Consider the following 19,578-nt stretch of genomic DNA (forward strand, 5'->3'; position numbering starts at 1 on the left):
GTGTTATAATAGTGACACCATCTTGCTTGGCTTATGCTGACTCCATGACCTCCATTTAATCCTCTTTAGAGAGTTTCATTTGAGTGCAAATTGATAGGCAGTCTTCAGGAGAACATGTGTGTCATATGTGTAGTCTTAAGCCACTTAGCAATGAAAGAAAATTGTCAGTGGCACGTGGGACTTTAGCCCAAGTCCTCCAGAACACCATGTTTGCATACTGACTACTCAGCCACTGCCTGTGTGTGTGTGTGTGTGTGTGTACTTACATATTTACCTAGTTGTATTTACCTAGTTATGGTACAAGGGAAAGGAGCTACACTCGTAAGCCTGTCTCTGTATCTACTATAATCCAACTTGGTCTTAAATTCATACATTGTCTTTGTGTGGACCATATCTTTTTCCAGGCTGTTACAGGCCTCCACCACTCTTTGTGGAAAGATGTTCTTCTTTGTCTCTTCTACAGGCTTCAATTTTCATCCTCCTTCCATGGCCTCTTGATTCTCTTGTATCCCATATTATTTGATCTTCTTTGTCCACTTTCTCCATCCCACTCAGCACCCTATATACTGCAATCAATGTGTGTGTGTGTGTGTGTGTGTGTGTGTGTGTGTGTGTGTATTTACCTATTTGTAGTATACAGGGCCTGAGCTCAAGCTTGGACAGTCCTGTCTCCCAATCTATATTTGTCCAACTTTTCCTTCTTTTTATGGACACTACCTGTTTCAACCATTTCATTGCTTAGTCCATTCCATGTATCCACACTCCAGTATAGAAAGCTGTACTTCTTTATATCTTTCAAACAAGTCTCCTTTCTCAGTTTCTTGCTGTGTCCTCTTAATTGCCTCCTCCCTTCCATCTTGATTAAATCATTTCTATCCAATATGTCCATTCCACTTGTGTTCCTGTACAACACTATCAGGTCTCCTTTTTCTCTTCTTTCTTTGAGTGTTGGTAGGCCCAGTTCCTCCAATCTAGTCTCGTATGACAGATTTGATAGTTCTGGTACCATCTTAGTTGCAATCCTTTGTATCCTTTCGAGTTTTCTTATATCATTTTTCTTGTGTGGTAACTAAACAACCGCTGCATACTCTAACCTTGGTCTAATCAATGTTGTTATTAATTTCTTCATTATGTCTCCATCCAAGTAGTGAAATGCCACTCTAATATTTTGCAGCAAACTACAGTATATGTTTCTCCAAATATCTTATTTATGTGCTTCTCAGGTGTCAGTGTATCTTGCATTATGATTCCTAAGACTTTTTCTTCCTTCACTGTGTCGATGATTGTCCCTCCCATCTTTTTCACTCCACCTGGTCAATTTTTACTTTTTCCCATTTTCACTGTATGACATTTCTTTTCATTTAACTCCATTTTCCATTCTTTACTCCATTCATGTATTTCATTTAAATCTTCCTGCAACTTATTACAATCATCATCATCTCTTATTTTTCTAAGCAGTTTGGCGTCACCTGCAAACATACTCATATTACTCTTTACTTTTTCCGGCATATCTTTCACGTATATTAAAAAGATTATTGGCGCTAACACTGATCCCTGCAGTATTTCACTGTGATCTTTCTCCAATCCTGTTTTTCATCTTTTAACATGGTTCTCATTTCTCTGTTTGTCAGGCAATTTTTCAGCCATTCTGTCATTTTTTTCCCTAATCCACCTCTATGTTCTAGTTTCCACGGCAATTTTTTGTGGTACTTTCTGAAATGCCTTTTTTAGGCATAAAAATATGCAGTCTGCCCATCCATCTCTCTCCTGTACTATAATCTATTACTCTTGAATATAAACATATTAGATTTGTGAAACAAGATTTACCTAGGCTGAATCCCAATTGACTTTCATTTATTATCTTCTCTCTTTCCACATGGTTCCTTAATTACCTTCTCACACAGTTTGCACATTACCCTTGTTTGGGAAACTGGTGTATAGTTCAATGGCTCTTGCTTATATCCATTCTTATAAAGTGGGACCACACGTGCCCTCTTCCATTGTATTGGGACTTCCTCAGTCTTAGTCGAGCAACTTATAATGCCATGAATTGGTTCTAGTAACTGTTCACTGCACTCGTGTTGCACTTCACTTAACAAGTCTGTTCCTTTAGTGAAAATTAAGTCCAATCTTGCTGGTTCATCTTCTCTAAATCTTGTCTCTTCCCTTACCCACTGTCATGAGGTTTTCTGTGGCCAATTTTAATACTTTTGCTCCCCATGTACTTTCTTCACCTTCCACTTCAAACTTTTCCCATTTGACTGTTTTACAGCTGAAGTCTCCTGTAGGAATTACATTTTTGCTATTTCAAATAACATCCTCTAATGCTTTACATGTACCTTCAAACAGATTGTTATACATTTCATTTGTCCAGCTTGCTGTGTGTGTGGGCAAATATGTCTCCATTACTGTCAGTTTTTCATCACATTTCAACTGAAATAGAACACTTAAAATTTCCGTATTTTCTGGTCCTGTTCTCACTTTTATCACTTTTAAGTCTGTTTTGACCAATATCATCACCCCTCAGTCAGGTAGTCTTTTAATTCTCGCTTTTTTTATACAAGTCCTTCGACATTAGTGTACGTTAACCTAAGCTTTTTCGTTCCCTTCTCTTCCCTAATGTTGTTGCTTTTTACTTGTTCTTCTCTTCCCTCTCTCCCTGATCCACCACTTCATCACTCTGTCGTTTTGCACTCTCCAAAAAACAATTTTTTTTTTTCTGAGTTCTTTCTATGATCATTTTTATACTTTGCTTCATTCACAATTTCCCTCATCTTAACTCTTTCCTCTATGCTCATATTTTTCATTATGTATGTTTCTTTATATCGATCTATACCTTTCAGTATTCCACTCTAACTTATAATCATCTTGGTTGCCATTTGTGACTCTGATTTCAGCTTAGTTGGTCTATTTTTCCCTTGTTCATCTTCTAGTCTTGTCACCTCGTCCACCTTTTCTGTCAGCCTTCCAACTTCTTCATCTAGGTTTGTCAGCATTTCTTTAAGACAGTGGTAATTTCTGTACTAGTTTTCGGGGAGAGGGGTGGCAGGGTCATGATGTCACAACCCAAGTGCTTGGTTTCTTTCGAGCACCTATTAAGGCGGTCACACAAGCAAGTTTTTCGAGAATTTTGCGCCAAGATTCAGCGTCAGCTGCATTCTGTGGGAACCCAGCGTAATTCTAGTCAAAATCTCACCTATCACCTCTTGGTAGTTTTCATTCAAGGTTAGCAAGTTGTGGTAAAAAGAGAAGAAGGTATCAGCCGCTTGGCCCAGTAGGTAGCCATGTGTGTGTATCAGTACCAAAATGAGTACTACAAAGCTATATATAGCTACTTTCATTGCCTAGACTCAACCTGTGGTGTGTTGGATTCACTTGTTAGTCACACAGCTCCCCATGGGTGAGGGGTTGAGCCAAACTGGTCAGTGAATCTGCTGAGTGCAACAAAAATGGTGTCACAGTAACAACTCTTACAAATATTACCGCAGCAGCTTTTATGGAGAACCCTTTACTGGATGATGACTCAAGATTTAACAGCATCTCATTCGAAAAGCATATTGGGTCATCAAAACCACAATGAAAAGTTATATTGTGGAAAGAACACTGCAATGGAATGAAGATACTACTTGAGCTATGGAAGCTGCACTGAAACTACCACAGAAAATAGAGACATATTTCTGGTTACTCTTCAATATGTCATGCACTGTGAAAAGTATTTATCATGTCTTGTACTATGCTGTTAATTGGATAAAGTGTAATGTTAGTTTATGAATTTGTTCTAAAAATATTAGGTACATTTTACTTACATCAGTTCACAAAATGTCTGATGATAACTATCTATTTACCTGAAGTTCACTTTTATAACATCCTTTGCTGTCCACAGAGCCTTACAAAAGATTTATCCCCTTGGACACCTGAAATCTTTCTTTTGGAGCTTCCTGACAACTTTAAGAATACTCTGCGGTAATGATAAAACGTTGGATTATCCAGAGCTGAAATAATGTTTTTGATAGAGATGAACTACTGCTAATAAAACATTTTGAGGAAATGCCATTAAGAGAAAGAATATAAATGAAACTGAGAAGCCATGGACACCTGTAGGGAAGGACAATTATTTAGAGGCTAAACTGTGAACTGTTGCAGCATTCAAGGATCTTTCATTAAACATAACCAAAAACATAGACAACAAGGCTAAATAATGGTCACTTACATTATTAGCAGTGATGAAGAATGCATATTAATGAAAGATAAAGTATACTATGAAGACTCAGTTATGTGAAGAATAGTAATGACAATTATGAACATATTGTTAAGTTTAAGCTAAAACAGACAATAATCAACTCCTTAGGCCACTTGATAAGCTACTGGATGTAACTCATAATCTCAAAAGGTGTAACAACATTATACTTAAATGAAAACAAAGTGACACAAAGACATGTAGGTAATCCAAATATATATATATATATATATATATATATATATATATATATATATATATATATATATATATATATATATATATATATATATATATATATAATATTTACGTAGATAGATAATGATTCTTTAAAAAAAATCAGGTATCGAAAGTGACTGTAGAATTACAAAAGGAATACTACAAATAATCAGTTTTGGGGAATACCTCCACCACAAAAAATAAAATAAATAAATGTTACACATGCAATCCTTCATTTAGTACTTATTAAGTGATTCCCCTGCAGTTTATACAAAGCAGGGAAATACTCCACTGGTAATTTTGAAAAATCAAGGGTAAACACTTCAACAACCTTTTTCTTAGCTTATTATTTAGGTATACTGACTCAAACTTATAATCATATCAAAATTCCTTTGACAGAGCTGAAGAAATTAAAATTACCCATACCTTCCATTGGTGTCATGTTCATAAGTCATTAGGGCCTTTCCATCGGAATGAAAACTTATACAAGTATTTTCATCATAATATGCCACAAATCAAAAGCAAGATTCTTTCCCTTTCCTCAAATTTTATCAAAAATATTGACTCATCTAAATTATAAACTACTACAATGGGACTGTTTGCCAGTGGATATTATCAACCTTGCCTCAATATGTGTACTCACATGAGCATGTCACTAAACACATTGTGCCCACCATAAATATTAAAATAAGCATATACAATGGCTTTGCATCCAATGTGGGAATTTGGTTAGAGATTGCATTGTGTTGGATGAATTTAGCGCTGGACCAACAAAAGAACCTATGGGAAACAAAAATTTTGTTGGAGAATTTCTGAAAAATACACTCAACCCTCGATCTCCTAGGTATCAAATTTCCTGGACAAAATCTATGCTGTTTCCCCGGATTGTAGCAATTTCTTGATTCCCAGAAATGGAGGGTCAAGTGTACCTCAAAAATACAATAAAAATCCTTACATGCCTACATGGTGTGGAGGCAAGCAGACTTGTTTACCCAAGTGACTCAGATCTAGGCAAAGAATGCAGCTCTGCACATCACATGACTGCCCCCGCTCCTATTACTGCCTGGCATCATGCACCATACTTCCTGTTGATTGTCTGAGAGCACATAACAGTGTGCTATGGATGATTTTTCCATGCATTACAGAAATCTCTGTAGATTTGGGCCACTTGTCAGCTGGGGTTTATTGCCAAAGGACCATTTTAAATGCATTACTATGATTTTATAACAAAAAAAGAAAAAAAATACTTTTCCAAAAAATGCTGTAATGGACATATGCCCTGGACAAACACAAATTGGATGCAAGACCACTGTAGATGCATAGTTGATAAAGTAAATAAATAAATAAACAAACAAACACACACACACACACACATATATATATATATATATATATATATATATATATATATATATATATATATATATATATATATATATATATATATATATATAGGCCTCACTGTTCACAGATTCGCTTATACGCGGGTAGGGTAACTGCGACACCCTCCGCCGAACGCGGATGAAAACTCACGTATACGCGGTCTGATCCTTACTAAGTGCCGCTTTCACAGTCACTTTTGTTTGTTTTGATCGTTACCTATGAGCGGCGATCGCCGTTACAATATTTCCACATGAAAGTGGCCTATGGGGTAGTGGTGGCTGCAGAGGAAACGAGAGGTGTTGAGTGTGTGTGGTAAGGTGCGGGGCGGGGCTAACCCCGCAGCCGCCACAACCCCATCGGCCAGTTTCACGTGGAAATAGTATAGTGGCAATCGCCACTCATTGGTAATGATCAAAACAAAGAAAAGTGACTGGGAAAACGGCCATAAATCCCAATATCATACATTTAAAATCCTTGATACTTACTGGGACCTGCCAGAACTGGTCCTTCTTAGAGACTTGAACCTACTGCCTTGAGACTGAGACCTTGGCGGAGACTGGCAGAGGGGTAACGGGTATAAAGTTTGCACGTGCGTACCGGCGAGAACAGCAACAAATGGACCTTCCAAGGGCCCAGTAAACACTCAAATTAATTAATAATATACTGGATGTACAGTAGAGCCCCATTTAGCGCGAGAATTAGGTGGATGAACGCAGTCGCGCTAACTGAATTCGCGCTAATTGAATAAAGTAGCCAATATGAAAAAAAATATTTGGTGCACACGTGGGTCTGACTTTTGGGTTTGATAATTACTCAAAATAATCACTCACATTAAAAAATATAAAAAAAACTACGATTGGCTGAGCTCTGAAAACACGCTTGTGATTCGCTGGGAGTCCGATGATGTCATCGCCGGCACTCACCCGGTCAGCGGCCTCGCTGCCTTAAGGCAGTATCACACTGGCCGTTTTCTTCTAACCGTTGTGGCTACTGGAAACGACCGTGCGCCCATCTGGGAGCGAGTTGTCGGTTCACCGTAACCTGGTGTCACACTGAGCCCTTTTCTTCCCACCGCGTTGGCGGCAGCTTGAACAACCAGCAAATTCAAATTTTCCGGGTGTGCATCACACACAGCCAAGGTCAGTTGCCTGTATCCACATCCACAACGTAAACAAAGCACTTGCCCTGTATCAACATGGCGTCGTCTGCTAAAGTAAGGGATCTCGTGGCTTGTGCTGAGCATCATGGTGGCTTGGCGCAATTTTCAAAATTCAGTCGTGGTGGCTACTCGCGCTGAGGCTTTCGCGCTAATTAATTTTTTTCTTGGTAGATGGTGGCTCGTGCTAATTGATCTCGTGCTAAGTGGGGCACTACTGTATTTGGATATACAAATTAATATTAACAAAAAGGGGAGGGACGAGAATTCACTAATACTTGATGGCTGGGTGGAAGACGGTAAACACTGATGCGCAGTGTTGCCAAACTATCGTACTCATCGCATTGCATTTTTTCATAGTTTGTGACCGATAACTACCGCAAAAATACCACTCGCCCGCCAACCACCATCGCCTACGCACTCACACTCACCACAACCAACCACAGAGTGTTAAATTATAACAGTCCATATTTAATTTGTGATTTGTGTATGTAAAACTATATAAAAATGATTAGAAATGCCTTAGAAATATTTTTTTTTTCGATCGAAATGATAGAACAAAACCCTATTTTCCCTATTTGATTATAGTCCCGTCGATCGCGGATTCACGGATCATGGGAATCTCGCGGAACCAAATACCCGCGAACGGCAGGGGGCTTCTGTGTATATATATATATATATATATATATATATATATATATATATATATATATATATATATATATATATATATATATATATATCTATATACATACATATATATGTGTGTGTCTCTGTGTGTGTGTGTAATTCACCACCATGGCCTGATCACGTGTTGGACTCGTAATCGCCAGCAGATACCCTTCCGACGTGAGCGAGTGCTCTTTATTGTTGATCTATGGGTACTGTCAGGACCTCACACACAACACACCCCATCCCCCTCACTCAAGGGGGGACTGTAACCACTCCTAGTCAATGGAAAGAATCCGGTCTGAGCAGGCTCGAACCGTTGTCCTGTCAGACCGTGAAGCCTGGCAGTGCAGCGCTCTAACCAGTTGCACCATGAAGTGTATGTGTGTGTGTGTGTGTGTGTGTGTGTGTGTGTGTGTATATATATATATATATATATATATATATATATATATATATATATATATATATATATATATATATATATATATATATATATATATTCAGGCTTGGGTCCAAGTACATGTACTCGCACTTGTACTCATACTCCAGTACACAATATCATTTACTTGTACTTGTACCTGTATTCAGGGTAAAAAGTTCCTTAGTACTTGTACTTGAATGTGTACTCGGTCTCTAAGTACTCGATAATTTTACGATTACTTTCGAAAACAACCAAAAAAATGCAAATGAGTGTCTGCTGTGGTCTGGAGTACATGGGTGCAAGTGAGGTCAGGGCTTAACAAAGGTGTGTCCTCAGCTTAAGCTTGGGGAGGCCAGGACCCTGGGGTGAGGTGACACTGATGTCATGTGAGGTGACTCAGGGCAAGGTGGGATCTGGCTGTTTGCCAAATTTCAAAAGCAGAAAAGCAGAAAAAATCTTAAGGTTAAATTGGTAAAAGTACTTGTACTTGGATTTGAGTACATTACACAAATAAAAGTACTCGTGCTTGGACTCGAATTCAGCTACAAAACTGTGCAATTGTACTTGTACTTGGATTCTTGATAGCGTAGTGTAATCGTACTCGGACTGGAGTGCAAAAAATTTATTAGAACCTGAGCCTGATATATATATATATATGTATATATATATATATATATATATATATATATATATATATATATATATATATATATATATATACAGTACCCTCTCGAGTTTCGCGCTTGCTTCATTCCGAAGGAATGGCGCTAAACTCGAGGATCGCGAAACTCGAGGTATTGAAATCCATGTAAAAGCGCTTAATGGTTCTGACTCATGGAAAATAATGACTTTTTCCGACTTTACTTCCTTGTTATCACAATTTTTTCGACTTTACTCCCTTGTTATCTCAAAATACGTACCTTGCTAATAGGCAGAAAATAGAAGTAAGAACAGTTCGTTTTTGTGCCACAGTTGAAGGCGGCTGCCTTACAATTGGCTGGCAGTTCTGAATACACGCTTGTGATCCACGTGGTGTCGTCTGCTAAAGTAAGGGGGGTCGCTCGCGGTCACCCGTGGGACAGTTGGACAAACCTATATTTTATCTGCTAACTCTTTCTGTTAAAAATCATGAAATCACTAATATCATGATTGCCTATTGAACGTAAACCTCTGCTGCTGCCGCAAAATAGCTCGCAGAGAGGTTCAACTTGTTTACTGTTTTCATATTTCCCTCAGAGCTCACAAAGATCACAAGCGGACAGACTAGAACAAAACCAGGCAAACTAATACTTTTAATGCCGTGTATTCCCAGAGCGCGCATGCGTGGTGGACAGGAGAATGACTAATTTCATCGGGGAGATGTTTCTCGCAACACCGGCCAGTGTATAGTGGACCTTCTTCTTCTTCTTTTGACCTGTAACGCTTTGTATCGTTTCTTAGGTCCTCCTTCTCCACACTTTTATACTTCACAACATGCACTTAGGGCCGCTTTCACAGTCATTTTGTTTGCTTTGATCGTTACCAATGGCGGTGGTCGCCGCTATAATATTTCCACGTGAAACTGGCCGATCAGGTAGTGGCGGCTGCGGAGTTAGCCTAGTCCCGCACTTACCAAACACTCTCAACATCTCTCGCTTCGTCTGCAGCCGCCACTACCCCATCGGCCAGTTTCAAATGAAATACTTAGCGGCGCCATTGGTAACGATCAAAACAAAAAAAGTAACTGTGAAAGCGGCCCTTAGTTACTTAACAGTGCGCACTTATACACTTCACCCTTAACTTAGGTGTTTTTCTGTCCTTTTCTTTCCCTGATTTTGCTTTTCTATGCCCTTTTGCAATTTTTCACTATTACTTTTCACCGTCGCTGCCATGCATTACAGGCCAAAAGAAGAAGAAAAAGAAAACAACACCGGGAGATCTACAATTTTCATAGACTTGAGAAAAAGATTTTTGGACTGTGGTTCCACAGCACGGGGTGTTCTCTTGTTGATCAAGTAGTAAGCAAAGCTGCTCTGCCAGTCCATTTTACGAGTCTCTTGGTGAGCCATCTTCCACTGCTCCTCACTACTTAGCCACTGCCATCGTCTGTTTGTTTACATGCAGCCGTTCGGCACCCACGTACCCAGGCTCCTACTCACAACCGTTTTCCATTCATAAGGACAACCAACAACTCGCTCCCGGTTGGGCATACAGGCAACCGTGGTTGCCCATAGCCCCAATGGTTGGACACCGCCTTTTAAGGCAGCATGCATGACGCTGACGGTAGGTAGACGTGACCCATACATGTCACAGCAACGCGAAACTCGTGGCGGTAATGCACGAAAGTCGTGATAGTAAGAATCTAGGACTAAGCGCTAAACTCGAGGATCGTGAAACTCGGATAGCGCGAAACTCGAGAGGGTACTCTATATATATATATATATATATATATATATATATATATATATATATATATATATATATATATATATATATATATATATATATAAGGTTGTCAACGTACTAAAATGGTTTGCATACTCAGTTATTAGAAATTTAATGATATTTATAATAGAAAAAAATTGTGACAAGCAAAATGGGTGACATACTTGTGGCTGAACAATAAATTTGCAAGAAAATGGTGAATTGGCATTTACAGACCCAAATACGTTATGCTGTACCTCAGGTTGTGGCTTGTACTGAGTTTTCAGAAATAAACAATGTAATGAGTCTGTGCAGAATTAGGCAATTTCATAAAAAAAATATTTCATCACAAAGACTGAGCAGGTGGAGTTGTTACTGCATCTTTCAGTTGCCATGAGATGGGGACTGATGTAACTGCAACATATTACTTTCCAAAGTCCCTGATAGGTTAATATGCAGGACTAAATGAAGGGTGGGTGGTGTTGTGAGGAGGCCTGGGCAAAGATGGGGATTGGAGTCATCCCTCATCCATAGGAGCAGAAAAGAAAATTTATACTACATAGTGGCAACATAAAATATGCAGTTATAGTTGGATATCAACTAAGTGTATCATGACTACCTCTATACACCAGTTAGACTGTTAGATGATCAATTAGACTAGTAGTGTTATGCTACTTATACATTGCAGAACTCCTTGCTTCTGCATTCTTGCAGAGAACGTGAAAGACTGTGCAGCAGATCCTGCTTACAGCTAGAATGTGATGAGTCTGTGAAACACAAGCCTGTGGGCTACATGGTCTACATGTTGGGCTGCAGCCCAAGAAGCGCTATGCCACTGCTAACAGGTGGTTCCTCGGAAGGATGCTGCCGAACACTGCACGCTGGTGTCCCTGACGTCAGTGTCCTAAGCTTGGTCCTTCCCGGGACTTGGTAAGATATTAGCAACATCTTCATTCACTTGCTGACACATGAACCTGATCATCTCAAGTGATGGACTTTGAAAAAAATTTAAAACCTTACCAAAGTCCCAAGAACCGAGCTAAAATATGATCCTACACAAGCTATCTATGTAATTATAGGCTGCAAACTTGTCATTACCTCTGGGTTGAGACTCGCAAATGGAACATTTGAAAAGGCTTCTGCAGATTTCCATAATGCAGGAAACACGGAACATAACTGAAAGTAAAGACCCAACAAATAATAAGAGTGGAGTGTGGCCCAGGCTCAGAGCGTGAGGTCCTAGGAACATCATCATCTGCCCCACGCCCCGCCCTACTCCCGGGCCTTACCTGCATATGAAGCTATGTGTGGCTAGATACTACTGGGTAACCTGAGTCAACATAAACACAGCTCTTAAAGTTAGAGATTATATAGAGACAGATCTGAGAAGAAAGATCTGTATCCACAAAGCAGCCAGGCTGTAGGAGCAAGAAAGACAGCATGCCAAGTAAGTAATAACTGATACCCAATTCCTCGTTCTTACAGGGACCAACTCTTCCAATATCATCAAGCGTTTTAGACCAGAGCTTTTCCTTTCCTTATCATTCAGTACATATATGCAATCTGAACATGTCACTAAGTAGTACTTTTAATATGAAGAATTATGGTGGGACAGTGCTGTGAAAATAGGCAGTGCAGAACAACAATCTTTCTACATAATAGTCTAAGGCATGTGAGGCTTGATGTGAGCCCCCCCAGTTGATAATGTGTGCCAGTGTTGTAGGACATGACCAGAGGAACAAGAACATAGGAGCAACAAGACAGGCACCTGATGATGCTAGTAAGTGCACATTTGCATCATTACTCCAGCACAATATAGAAAAAAAATCTGGAGTCCATCTGGAAGCCCTGCTACGAGGCAATTGTCAAATAGAACAGACAATAAATAGTAGGTAGAAATTACTCTGAAACTGCAGTAAACTGGGCTTTTAGATGGCTCCCTTCACATTCATTATGACTTACCATTGAGCTTTTGTTGCTCTGGCATAGGAAACAAGAGGTGGTGTCGTACAAGTGAGAATAGGAATGGCCAATGCCCGAGGCGTCTCCATCCTGGGTTGGTGAGAGGGGGAAGCTGTGAACCATATGGTGAGGTGTGCTGGAGGTAGCTCTTACACACGCATCACACATATATCACCAACCCTGCTCACTAGTCTAAATAACTTGTGTGTGATAGCTTGTGCCTCCTACTTATCATGGTTCAATGACTAATTATGTACTTAAATGATTCCTTTACATGCTCTTATGATACTTTTGTATGATTCTTCATCCCTTCCCACTTGCTTTTATGCAGGAATTTCCACATGGATCCAACTATGTATAGTTCAATTATTACTTGAAAGATGCAGGATATGTAGTGTTTTCTGAATTGTGATTAAAACAGCTATAGTTGCTGGTTTATGACCTATAGTATTTCTGTCACTTCCAATAGGCCTAATGGAGCTTAGCTGCATGTGCATATAAAGATTTGGATTGTATTTAGAGATCATCTAAAGCAGGGAAGTCAAAATTATATTTTTGTTTAATTTCAGTTAAGGCTTTCTAAGCTAACTTTGATGGATGCTGTCCATCTATTAACCCTTTGCCAGGCGAAAGCCCAGTCGGGCTACCAAAATCACATGTTTTTACAAGCATTTCCCACCACCCGCTAATGACATACATGGAGTCTGTTTATCTCAGCCAATGGAAGCATCTTCCATCACACTCTCCAGCTAATCACAGCTCTTTAGTGAGCCTGGCAGCTATGCTGGGAGCGAGAGAATGCGCCAATGTGGGCCGAGAGTCAGAAGTGAGCTGATTTCCGTAAAACTGCTCCTCTTCTCACCCCGCTCACACCTAACACAACAGAGGTCAGTTTACCAAAACCTTATAGGACATGGCTAAATAGTTGTACTACATGTTGATATTTCTGGGTGCTGGGTGAGTACCTGCAAATCGGGCAATTAGCCTGCACGGGCTACTCCTTTGATGCAAGTTTGCAATGGATGGGTGCGTCAAATCAAAAACTGTTTAGGAGTAAAAATGTCTTAGAAAATCCTTAACTTGATAATACTAAAAGGGTTTTTTGATACCTCCACTCTTTCTATGAGTGCCCAGCGGAGGGTTAATGCCATTCCAAATTCATCCAAATAATTTTTCATCAATTATTTGGTGACTTTGAATAGAAAGATTGACAGGAGTAACATAATAATAGACTATTTAGATAATTTTCTTATCCACAACAAATCTAGTTTAAAAAATCATGGATTGGCATTTGTTATTTGGTACAATCCAAATATTTATGAGGGTTGCTTGCTTTACTGCCTCCATTTTAGATGGACAATTCTCCTTCTAGAGGTAATCCTTACCTGTAAAACATCTGCAGCAGTCCATAAGTTAAAATTGAACAATTTTCTTGGGTTGTGACTGTAATTGTTGGTAACTTATTCTTACCTGTTTATATGTATAATAAAGAACCTACTGTAAGAGTTCTGTTCAGAAAATCAACTTTGCTAAGAGAAAATCTAGTTTCACATTGTTTACTAACTTATGCCCTGTATGCCAAATCTACAAATAAAAGGAACCCAATTAATGAATTAGGTAAAAAAACACATTTTTCCCTAAATTTTTAAAAACTTTAAGGATATGGCTAGTTATTTGCTGACAAAGAAATCTCAATATATCTGGTAAAAGAATACATATTCTGCAGTGATCTTATTATTGAACAAATCATATACTATTTCATTCCTTGATTCATTATCTATAAAATGTATGTTCAATGGTGAAGCCTGACTAACCCAACAAACTATGAAACTTTCTGTCATAAATAGGAGATTTTCCAATTATATTCACTAAGATTTCTGTTTAAAAGAAAACACCCTTGCAAGGAAACAAAAATGGTTGGCTTAAGGTATCAAATTTTTCTACAAACAAATGATTAAAATGATTTGCAGCTATTTTGTTCAGTATCGTACTATGAAGTGCAGTTTTATGAGGAAGAATCAATATAAATATAAAAATTACCTACTATCAGCACAAACTGCAATATTATTCAATTAGATCATGACCTGGAAGATGACAGACATTTGATGAAATATAAGATAATATACAGGTATGCTTAAGAATGGGAATGTTACATTTTTTAATACATGGCAATAGTTTTCCTTAATAGCCAAGAGTGGATATATTAACCCCTTCAGCACCGCTCCCGTTTACCCGACATAGGCCCGTATACCGGGTATCACTGAAAGGGTCAGACATGAGGCGCCAGCCTTGTTCCTCCACTGGCTCCACAGTGTCTGAAAACTCCTCATCACTGTCATCTACTAAGTCACTATCACCACTTTCGGAGGCATCATCACTATATTCTTCAGTAGAAGCACCTGGCAGATATTCAGAGCCAGACTCGGAACTACTGTTGACTGACATAGTGGTGATAATGGCGATTGCAACGGTCGTAGCGAATACAAGATGGCCAGGCTAGGGACACAAAGTGATATAATCCTTCTCTTATGGAAGCAAAACAAGCACTGAGTCCCAAATGGCAACCCTGAGCCAGCCAGCCTTGAGATGCTGTGACGTCCTGTGACGTGGCAGTCACTGATTTGCTTGAGTGATTGTGGGCGGAGCTTCAGGGTATCTCCAGTACATAGTACCACCCCCTAAACACAGTGTAATACACTATACCGCCCGTATTTACCCGCCCTTTGAAACAATAGAAAATTTCACGTACACCCGGACGTGACGGTTTATCGTAGTGCATCCTGTATCACGTACATGCGTACATGACGGTGCTGAAGGGGTTAATGCTTAGAAAATTATACAATACAACTGAAACTAATATAATGCTTGTATTAAGTCCTATATATCCATAACAAAAATATATGATTGTAAAGTATGTAAAGTAAATCAAATTAACTTTTAAAATCATCAGCTCTCATTCAGAGGAGCAGAAACTTTTGATATGCATAATTGATTCACCAGAAATTCCACGAAATCATCTACAACCACATTCAAAATAGTTATAGTCTGAGGTGTGCTTTATCGTACCTGGGCAACCTGCTTTCCCACTGTGTGTCCAATTTCGTGGACAATGTGTGATAGCCTACGCAGAGAAAACAGTCATCATTATCAATAAAATGCAGGCAACAATATATTACTACCAATCATAGTCGATTTTGAGTGAATTGAAAATTACTAGTACTGTTGCAAACAGGTGTTTTGTTAATTTACAAGATCGCTGATTATAGTTATTAAACAGACCTGGTGCTGTCCACCACCAAAAAAATTAGCAGGCTTAACAGAACAGCTTTTTTTCTATAAAAAAAAACAAAAAAAAAAAAAAAAACGCTGCTCCAACAAACACGAAGAGAATAAGATGCCAAAAGAGAGGTCAATTTCATGAAAAGAGGTGTTTTGACACTCCTGCAAGTCTTGAAAGAGGTCAAGTCATAGACAGGAGCTGGGAAATACAGACAAAGGAAGGCTGTTCCAAAGTTTACCAGCAGAAGGGATAAAAGAATGAAGGTGCTGGTTAACTCTTGCATAACAGACATGGACAGTACAGGGGTGAGCAAGAGTAGAAAGTTGAGTGCAGCAGGGCAGCTAGCAAGCTCAGAAGAGCAATCAGCCTGAAAAAAATTGGTAGAAGGTAAAAAGAAATGCAACACTGCGGCAGAATTTAAAAGAGACTGTCAGTAAGAGGAGAGGAGTTGATGAGACGAAGAGCCGACTCCACTCTGTCCAAGAGAACTGTTTATGTGCCCCCCCCAAACGTGAGATGCATATTCCATAGAGGGCAGACAAGGCCCTTGTATATGGACACCATCTGTGAAGGGGAGAAGAACTGTCTGTTTGTGACAGCACTAATAATTTTTGAGCTCAAAATCAACTATAATGAATAATATTTATTGTAAGCAACAATTGTTGCTTACATATTATTGAAACTGATGACTGTTTCCTATGCGTAGACTATTATATATTATCCAAGCAATCAGACACGCTGTATGACAGCATATTGCCAGCAAATGATAATGCACACCTCAGACTTGAGTGAACTGACTATAGGCTAAAATACATTTCCCTATAGTCTGTATCATTCCATTTGTCCACTTGTGAACATAGATGTGGCACCTGTGCATTGTTAGTTTGCGATTGCGTGAAGATCAACTTTTATTTCAATAATTTATTTGAATGTTTATTTATTAAAAAAAAACTCAAGCCCTCTTATATGCCAATATGCATTGATAATCTACCATACAAGTACACGAAAGACAAACTTGTATCAAACAGTAGGTCATAGTCAGATCATACTTGAACAATCTATATAAGGCCTGTAATTCATCTCATCACAATTGTCTTACCCGACAAACTGCGTACACAGATCCGTGTTCATAGCAATCAGCCTTTATAAACAAAACAGGCGGCCAGAAATAGGAGGACGCGGAGAAAAACGTCACTTTAACTATTCGTTGCCTTTGCTTTTCTCCAGTACCTTTTGGTATTTTGTGTGGTTCAACTTGTTGTACCTGCATCCAGAAGGGAGGCTTTGGTAGCTTATCATAATGATAATAATAATAATTGCAGGTACATAAAAAGACATCTGGCTCTGCAAGTGCCAATGCATAAGAAATTTTGATAATATAGTGCATGCAAATAGCATTGGTAATACAGTAAACCCTCGATATAACGGACTGACTTATATTGGATTTTGGATATAATAGACAAGGTCAAAGAGTCAGAAACCCATGGGGACTGACCAAGAATATTTTTTTAACCACACCCAGTGTCATGTTTCTTTGCATCCTCCTGTTTCTGGCCAGCCGTTTTGTTCACAAACCAAAAGGCGGATTGCTATGAACACGTACGGATCCGTGTAAGCAGCTGGTCGGGTGTACTTGGCTGTGCCCCCAGTGTTTTCAAGCACGGGATGGCATATTGTTTTATTCTTTCATAGGAAAACATCAACGAATCCAGTGCAGCACTCTGTTTTGTACAGGTAACTCTCGATTTACGCGAGTGTTGTGTCCTTGAAGAGGTCGCATAAATCAAAAACAATGTAAATCAAACAAGAGGTAGGTTTCTATCGAAAAATAAATATTCACTTCATTCAATGGAGAGAGAGAGAGAGAGAGAGAGAGAGAGAGAGAGAGAGAGAGAGAGAGAGAGAGAGAGAGAGAGAGAGAGAGAGAGAATATCCATATCACCGAGATATCCACTCAGGCACTCAGTCTCAGCCTCACTCGTGTGAGGAAGAAATGAGGGACACCATGATCGACTGGCTAGTATTGGTACTGGTACCGGTACCTGCCCATCCCTATTGTTGAGTAGCGTGGCACCGTGGGTACTGTATTGTTGTTCAAGTGGCGCGCGGGAAGAACTGAGCTCAGCTGTGTGGCCGCAGGAGCGACTGGCTAGTATTGGTAACGGTACCGAGCAGTCTGGTACCGGTACTGTACTGTATAGCTGGTACCGTTAGTACTGGTACTGGTACCGGTACCTGTTGAGTAGTATGGCAGCGTGGGTACTGTATTATTGTTCAAGTGGCGCACGGGAAGAACTGAGCTCAGCTGTGTGGCCGCGGCGCCGTGTGAGTCCAGTTGCATGAGACATCTGGTGGCCACTCCATAAAATATCGCGTATAAGTGAAAAAAAAAAAAAATTAAACGTTTATTTGGATTTTGGACCCCGCGTTATTTAAGAAACGCGTAAACCAAACTCGCATATATCGAGAGTTACCTGTATTAGGTGAAGTGGAGGACCAATAAATAGCCTTCATGCAGTGATTCATCAGTAAATTTACAGGAAATAGCATCTTGCTATTTTCAAAAAACAAAATTATCTTACTCAGGTCACGGCTTAGGTCAGGTCATGACCTGACTCTCCCTTCTGCATCTCCCTCCCCACACCCTTCTCATTTCCCCTTTCTGTGTGTGTGTGTGTGCATGTGTGTGTGTGTGTGTGTGTGTGTGTGTGTGTGTGTGTGTGTGTAATTCACCTCTCGATCTGCTGCGGGTCTCTCTCGAGACAGCCTGCCGTTCCCCTATGGAAGGAGCTCAGAGCTCAGTGACTGATCTTTGGGTAGGACTGAGACCACTCACATACAACACACCGCGACCATGAGGTCACAACTCCTCGCTTTACGTCGCATACCTACTCACTGCTAGGTGAACAGGGGCTACACATGAAAGAAGATAAACCCAACTTATCTTCACCCGGTCGGGGAATCGAACCCCGGTCCTTCTGGTTGTGAGGCAGACGCTCTAACCACTGAGCTACTGGGCCATGTGTGTGTGTGTGTGTGTGTGTGTGTGTGTGTGTGTGTGTGTGTGTGTGTGTGTGTTTTCATATAATCAAATGGGGAAGGAGAAAGGGAGGAAGAGAATGATAGAGTGAGAGATAAGGCTATAAATAAGGGTGTGTGAGAAAGGAGGAAACGGGAAATGAGTGGAGGAAATGGGGTGGGAAAAGAAGAGAGAGAGAGAGAGAGAGAGAGAGAGAGAGAGAGAGAGAGAGAGTCAGGTAAATGTGAGGAAGAGAGAAAAGGTGTGAGTGTGAGGAAAAATGATTAAGAGAAAAACTGGGAGGGAGGGGAAAGGAAAAGAAAAGAGAAATGAGGAGAAAAATATTGGGACAAAGAGGGAGAAGAAAGAAAGGAAGTATGTAGGAGAGCACCAGGGAAAAGCCTAGAGCCGTTAACCGTAAATATTTCTGAGTATTTTAACCACTGAACATTTTTTTCCAAAATTGTTGTCTTTAAGTTCAGGTTGCGCGGTATATGCCGGAGCGTGTTATACGCCACAAAATACGGTACCTACGTTTATTGGATTCTTCGGTATTATTTTATAATTTCAAATTTCCGCCACTTATAACAGACTAAGTTCCCCTCAATTAGTTCATTATATCGAGGGTTTACTGTATTTGAAATAGCCTAGCATCACAATAAATAATATTTCAAGCTATTTCGAATATGAACCATGATTTGCATGCAATAAATTATTAAAATACCTTTTATTTGCACTTGCAGAGCCATATTTCTTTTCATGTACCTGAATTGAGATGAATTATAGGTATTTGAAAAGCCAAAGATCGTTCAAATATGCTCTGACT

At 39.6% G+C, this 19,578-nt stretch overlaps 1 protein-coding gene across 10 annotated transcripts in view; it reads right to left on the reverse strand.

Moving 5' to 3' along the window:
- Positions 1–19,578, reverse strand: part of LOC127008298 (potassium channel subfamily T member 2-like) — a gene marked incomplete at its 5' end in the record, with an annotated part of 214,028 nt that overhangs the window by 45,467 nt on the left and 148,983 nt on the right. For 7 of the 10 annotated variants that reach the window (XM_050880138.1, XM_050880181.1, XM_050880128.1 and 4 more), the window contains 2 exon segments: positions 11,590–11,667; positions 12,454–12,543. In XM_050880138.1, coding sequence (XP_050736095.1) covers positions 11,590–11,667; positions 12,454–12,543 — 168 coding nt within the window. 10 annotated transcript variants of the gene reach the window in all.

The sequence above is a fragment of the Eriocheir sinensis genome, chromosome 4 (assembly GCF_024679095.1).
Source record: "Eriocheir sinensis breed Jianghai 21 chromosome 4, ASM2467909v1, whole genome shotgun sequence".
In the NCBI taxonomy this organism is placed as follows: domain Eukaryota; kingdom Metazoa; phylum Arthropoda; class Malacostraca; order Decapoda; family Varunidae; genus Eriocheir; species Eriocheir sinensis.